The sequence below is a fragment of the Kryptolebias marmoratus genome, linkage group LG23, assembly GCF_001649575.2.
Source record: "Kryptolebias marmoratus isolate JLee-2015 linkage group LG23, ASM164957v2, whole genome shotgun sequence".
In the NCBI taxonomy this organism is placed as follows: domain Eukaryota; kingdom Metazoa; phylum Chordata; class Actinopteri; order Cyprinodontiformes; family Rivulidae; genus Kryptolebias; species Kryptolebias marmoratus.
Genome location: NC_051452.1, coordinates 16,103,697 through 16,110,699, shown reverse-complemented (window position 1 = coordinate 16,110,699; position 7,003 = coordinate 16,103,697). Strand labels below are relative to the sequence as shown.

Genomic DNA, 7,003 nt, shown 5'->3' with positions numbered 1-7,003 from the left:
AAGGGGTCTTTGGGCTGCACTTCGTCTGGCCCCTCACCTAGGACCTGTCTGCCTTGGGTGACCCTACTAGGGGCATGAAGCCCCTGACAGCATAGCTCCTAGGATCATTGGGACACTCAAACCCCTCCACCACGATAAGGTGGCAGCCCAGGGAGAGGGTGTTCAAACATGTCTAACTTAATTGCAGTACCATTTAAGGGGGAAAAATAACATTTAAAAAAAATAAATTAATTAAACTATACTTCTAATGATGCAGTCCACTGCAGCCACTCATAATATGTTGAAGTTGTAATATGTCTCCAAAGAGTACTAAAAACTGACTTTTTCTCAGCTGAGAAAAGGGAATCCTTGAAAGCAGAGCTTGATCGTGTAAAAGAAGACCCAGCAGCACAGAAAAACATTTCTTCTGCAGCTCCAGAACCTGCATCTGTGTCTGCCTCCAAAGGTTCAGTCACCCTACAGGACTTACGCCTGCCTCTCAAGGCAGACTTTGTTTGCTCCACTGCCAACAGACCAGGTAGAACCAAAGTTTGAGTTCTGAATAAATACTATAGTTTTATACAACTGTACATTGTTTTAAATGTTGTGACGAGAAATTTATTCGAGCAATGTTTGGATTCATCTTTCTGACCAGAATCACTGTGTGGTTGTTTCAGAGTCGACCAAACATTCGTTCTTCATCTTGATTCGTGCCGGAGCAGAGAACAATGTAGCCACTCCATTAGCCAGCACACACCATGGTCTCAGTGGGGACACCCTCACCTTCCCCACCAGGTTCACTCTGTAAGTCCCTGAATATGATCCACAGCAATCATTTCAATGTGACCCCCACACAGTTTTCTTTAGTTTAACTTAATTCATTTGCATCATTGTTTAAGTGTGGCCCTTCTGTCAGAACATCCTGCACAAAGATTGGTTGGTTCTATTGAAGAATTATAATCACTTTGCTGTTTGGACACTTTCAGATCTGATGTCGTCAGTGACTTTAAAATAGAGTTAGAAGTCTACTGTTTGGTAAGTGTTTTCACTGTACTTCATTAATAAGTTTTTTTTGTTTTGTTTTGTTTTTGGCAACACTGGTGAAAAGAACTAAGATTTTGAGCAACTATAAAATTATCTTTGCCTTGTTCAAGTTGCAAGTTAAAGGATAAAATGACCATACTACTTTTTGAGCTTTAAGAATGCACACATATAATTGACATTGCATACTTTAGGCTCAGATTTTGAGTTGTCATTAGGCAAGAGAGTTAAAACACCACCAACAAAGAGCAACCCCCCCCCCCCCACACACACACACACACACACACTATATTATTGCAATTATTACCATTTCATTTTTTACACATTTTAAACATCTGTGTTTTTTTATACACTTAAAATGTTTCATTTTTTTTAACACCTCGCATCACCACAACCACCTTCTTCCATCTTCATGGGAGCAATGAGTCTGTTTATTTGATATGCACAGGTGCCTGATGTGTGGACGCACTGTTGACAGGAATAAATGTATATTATCCTACCTGTAGGCTTGACCAGTACTTGTTTTTGATCAATGTTCACACAAGTATGTCAATGTGAACGGGATGAGTACCTGTAATGCTTCTTTGGAGAGGTGTGGAATCTCAGTCTCCACAGATAGCCAGAAGTGCACAGGTGACACTTCGTTTTTTTTTTTCCCCAAGTCCTTCATCAATATCCATATTCATCAATACATATTATACAACATCAGCTCCAATCAATACAAGTCTCCTGCATGAAATCATTTAAAGCCTTGAGTATTTCTCCTTCTGTGGTGCGAGTTGGCAGGGGATGACGGAACAAAAACTCCTCTTCAACACTGAACTCTTTAATATAGTGCACATACACCATTAATTGAGCACAGTTAGCGATGTTGGTAGACTCATCTAGCTGAATGGAGAAGAAAGAGCTGAATAGCATCCAGCACCTGTTCCTTCACATCTGATGCCATGTCTGAGATGCAGTGCTGAATGGTGTTATCAGATATTGGTATGGTCTTCAGCTTCGCAGCAGCAGCTTCTTCCATCATCCCCAAACTTGTCTTTAGCAGGTCAAATTAATATTTCACCAATTTTGTGGGGTTTACTTGCTTTAGCTATGCATAACATCACATGACATTATGCTTCAGTTGCCTTGTCATTTACAGTGCTAAAAATATTAATTACTTTCTACTGTGACCGCTGTTCATTTAGCCTCCTGTCAAAAAACTCCTGGGGCTTGATCACCAAACTTGGGTGTTTGGTCTTGGTATGACACCGGAGTTGACATGGTCTCATAGCATTATTAGCTAGCACCTTTTGGCAGACAGCACACTGTGGCAGTGGAGCATCTTCAGATCTAGTCCATGAAAATCAAAATTTTAAATCATGGTCATACTTTCTTCCTTTTTTGCGTGGCCCAGACTGTCTCCTCACTCACTGTAGCCTTAGGTACTAAAAATCAATCCAGTTTGTCCAGCTGAAGTTGGCTAAATGTCCACAGTTACTTTTTCTATCCCCCCCCTCCCTCACGTCACATACTCCCCTAGGGGAGGTGTCCCCCACACTTTTCAGTAAACTGAATAATAATTTTTAATTTGAATGTGTTTGTGTCTGATCCTCAGTGTCTATCTGTAGCCCAAAATAATCAGAGACAAATTATCTTTAGAAGTTTTATCAATAATGTTGTAAATTGTTTAGGATTACCAGCAGTTTGGCTCATCTTTGTCTCTGACGTGTCTGGTTTCCATTTAAACATTCTGGATACAGTGATTATAGCCAGTGTTCAAGCCTGTGGTATACTCGGTGAGCTGACTTTTGTTTTCAAACGTGTTTAACTTAACTGTAATAACATTTTGTGATGTTATTTTTTATATTTATAGGAAAAAAATAGTCTAAATAAAGTCTAAATAATAAATTCCATGTTACATTATAATATAAACTTGAGCCATAAAGTAAAACCATCACCTTTTATTTAACCAAATAAAAACCAATTGAGATCAAGATCTCTTTTCCAAGGGCGACCTGGCCAAGAAGTCAGCAGCACACGTCAAAAACCAAAATTACATACAAAAAATTTGATTAAGTTACATTCACTTTTAGTGGGAATAGTGTTGTTGTTTACCCCTTTTTGGCAGTTCATCAACATTTGGTGTCATTTTTGTTGTGGTAAACCTCTGGACAGATCTGAGGTGTTCATCAGTTAATTGCGATCTGTGATGTGTTTTGTTGATGTTCATCACGCTAATGGTCACACAGACATGGGTAGAGCCAAACAACACCAGCATCCTCTGTGCTGTCTTCCAGATGTTTGGAAACTTGGTTTTGCTTAGAGAAGCTTAAAACCCATTCAGTTTAATGGTGTTGAACTTCTCCTTTAAGGCAAGATTGTGGAGGAGAGATTCAGCAGAGGTTCATTGTTGTGTTGCTCACCGGCACCCCTCCATTGTTTGATCTTACACTGTTTCTCGTCCTCTCTGGCTCGACTTTTTATGAGGCTTTACCTCATACTCACGTTCACCGGCTACCAACACTGCCAGAATGGGGGGGTGGGGGTGGGGGGGTGCAAGAGGCCATTGGCCGCAGAAACTTGACCAATGAGTGAACAGGAGCGAAGCTTGCGCCACCCACCAAAGCAGGGCCGACCCGGCTGGCCCTACTCCGACGCAGGGCCGGCCTCGAAAAAATGCCGGTGGAAATGCGTGCAAAGCAAGCCAAGTAGAGTGGAGATGGGACCTTTAGAGCCCGTGTAAAAGGGGCATAAATTACTCTGTTAGCCTGACGTCTTAAGCCAACAATTTGTGTTTATTAGTGTTTATTTATGAATATCTGGTTTCAGCACTGCTTTTTATAACACACGTGATTCCAGTATTGACAGGCACGTAATGGGTCTCACCCAATTCGGTCATACGTTCTTTAGATCCTAGCCGTGAAATGCACAACACTTTATAGAAAGCCATTAGCCAATTTTTAAGCCTGCAGCTAATAATTTTCTTTTTTGGGCAGCCTTCCTGTGTGCACAGAGATGCGTTGGCCGAGGAGAAAAAGAAATGAGATGTCACTTGACTTGTCTGAGTCAAATTTTTCTTCCAGAGCAGTGCGTCACAGGGCAGGTGTGCTTTCTCTAATATACACAGAAACGAGATGGTTAGTCTTACCTCTTGTTCCACTGTGCGGGCCTGCCCAGCAACCAATGCTTGCTACTACTGGAGTTCAGCTGCTTTGCACTCTCCCCTCATCCTTTTTTAAACGTTTCCCTGTACAGGCCGCCAATTTCTGGAGGAGAGGTTCAGCAGACACAAAGTATTACAAAGAAATAATGAGGCAGACAGGGGTTTCTCTTTATCAGTCAACACTGGGAATTTGATCCAGAGAAAGTACTCTGTTCAAATATTCCCAAAAATCACAAAGTCTGATTCTGACGGCACGTTTTTAAAGACAATCATTACATTGGTGTGTATGTGAGAATTCTGCCCAATCCTGATCATTCTATGACTTAAATAATCATTTAGCTGTTATTTCCTAAACTTCCCTAAGAGTTCTGGGAAGTACCCGGCTGAACTGCTGCAAATATTATCATAACAGACTGTTGTTCTGGCAATAAGAAACCTTAATCTTTCTTAACTCTGCACACACTAACATAACAATACTTTTAACCTTTTTTCTTTCACAAGCTCGATCAATTCCAACTGTAACTCTTGCATTGCTGTTTGGCATCTTGTGACAGGGGACACAATATTAGCTTAAGGGACTTATCAATTTTTTTTTTAAATCAGAGAACCGACGGCTGAATATATTTTCCAAGGCTTTGCTGTATTTCCTCACATGTCGAAGTGAGTCTTTTGGCATCACAAGTGTGAGGAAAGGAACAATTTGTTAAACATTTATCTTAAGAATAAAGTCAACTTGGCTTTGAAGGCCCTCACATTTTGTGTACATTTCATAAACAAACTAATCTCTCTTGTAGCTTCACATTCAGCTTATTTACTGTATGTGCGCCAATATGTTTGCAGCAAATTCAAAATCACAAAGCCAGTCCATGTTGCTCAGCTCAGGAAAATCGTCGGCTTTCCCCACTAGTTTCAAAATAGCATAGATCTCTCTTAGCTGCCACACTCATTGACACACTTTGCCCAAACTTAACCAGCGGACATGAGGTAAAGCAAGTCCTGGTGATCAGCATCAGTTTCCTCAAGGAGCTTAATTAACAGACAATGCTGAATTCCTCTTGCCCAAATGAAATTGACAAGCTTCATAACTTGCTTCATTACATGATCTAGCAGTAATACAGATTTTCACAGGGTTTCCTGATGGATTCTACAGTGCAGTTAAATTACATCCAGAACAGGGTTTTTCTCTTTCACTTTATCCTGGAGTCTTTTCAACAGCCTGACATGTTTTCCTGTTATGTTTGGGGATCCATCTGAGGTGCCATTAGCAAATTTATACCAAGATAGCTTCATCCTTTTGATGACACCAGCCACCTTGTCAAACAAGTCCTCTCCTCGTGTTTTCCCCTTTAGGGATTCCATCAGTGGCGGCTGGCCAATAGAGGGCGCAATGGCGCCGCCCCACCACTCACGTTACCTTGAATAAGACGTAAAAAATTAAATAAAATAAAAAGTTTTCGAAATATATGTATGTATATGTATTTTTAGTTGTGTAAGATAAATATTTCATAGTTAATGATAAGTAAAGTTGTTTCGTTCATCGACGTTGTCTGATTGGTGACGTATTTTCGCCCTGGGGCGCAAAAATCTTTGCCCATAGACTCTCGTTAAAATTTGTACATGCGCAGTAGCTTCTCTTCAGTACAAGAGATTGGACTTATAGCCCCCCCTGGAGAAAAGTCCACCAGCCGCCACTGGATTCCATTATTTCAAAATTGTCCTTAACCCCTCTGATTAAAAAAAATTAAAGTTTAGCAGTGTTTCTGTGATTACTTTTGTACAGTACCAGCAATAGAACTTAAATTACTTTGCTTTTATTTGATCTTACTTTTGGGACACAAGTTCTGCTGTCTTAATCACCATACATTCTTTGAAAAATTCCCCTTACGAGAAAGGCTTGCTGGCTTTTGCCAATTTGAATGCCAACAAATAACTTGCTTTGGTGTTTGACTTTTGAACTGTTTGTTGCAGTAAAAACAATTTGCTGACACTGTAAATTGTATGCCGCCCACTCTTGCATTGACTTGTTGCTTGTTGCTTAGTGGAAAAAATGGTGGCTAATATATTCTTTGACAACTGCAACAGATTCTTGGCAAATAAGATGTTGTGGAAAAAAAACAAAACAAAATGAGTGTGATATATTAGATAATTTTATTCCTGCATTTGATTGGCCGGATTAAAAAGGCCATTGAACTGTATCAAGCGGGCGTAGTTTACCTGTGCCTGCTATAGATGCTCCAAGTTTTCTTTTGAACATGCCATAAAAATATTTTTTGGCAAAAGAGAAATTTGTAAATTTTAATACTACATTTTGCTTGAAAATGGTTTTAACCCTCATAACTGAAGAGAGGAAGAGAAGCCCTTGTAACTTCAGATCAATTTAACCTGAAGGCCATGGTAGGGTGAACAACTTAAATACCATAAACTAGAAGAGCTCGTATGGAGTATATTATTTGAATATTTTCTTTCTGCATTACTGTCTCCAAAGATAGTTTCCTCGTTGCTTTCCTACTTGGAAAGGTTTTGTTTTTGGGGGAAAATGTAATATATTTATGTTGTTTAACCCCTTACCACTCGACCTCAAAAAGCTCAAGAAGCCTGGAAAAGACGTACCCAAATTAAATTAGATGCTATTCTTCAGCCTTTTGTGGTTCAAACTAAAGATTAGGCTCCATGTGAAGTTAACACTTTGAAGTTTTTGCCTAAGCAGTCAAAATGATTGTAACTTTAACCAATTAGTAGTTATTGAAGTGAAAACACAGAGATTTCAAGCATTTTTTTCTCTCCTAGATTTTTCTCTTTTTTCATCAACTTACTGTACATGGAGGAAGGGTGCTG

The 7,003-nt window shown here is 39.7% G+C and overlaps 1 protein-coding gene across 3 annotated transcripts in view; it reads left to right on the top strand.

Annotated features, from left to right (window-relative positions):
• Positions 1 to 7,003, top strand: part of anln (anillin, actin binding protein) — a 49,161-nt gene that overhangs the window by 23,306 nt on the left and 18,852 nt on the right. For all 3 annotated transcript variants that reach the window (XM_037973938.1, XM_017426847.3, XM_017426846.3), the window contains exons 13-15: positions 332 to 517; positions 657 to 783; positions 966 to 1,014. In XM_037973938.1, coding sequence (XP_037829866.1) covers positions 332 to 517; positions 657 to 783; positions 966 to 1,014 — 362 coding nt within the window. The remainder of the gene's footprint in view (positions 1 to 331; positions 518 to 656; positions 784 to 965; positions 1,015 to 7,003) is intronic.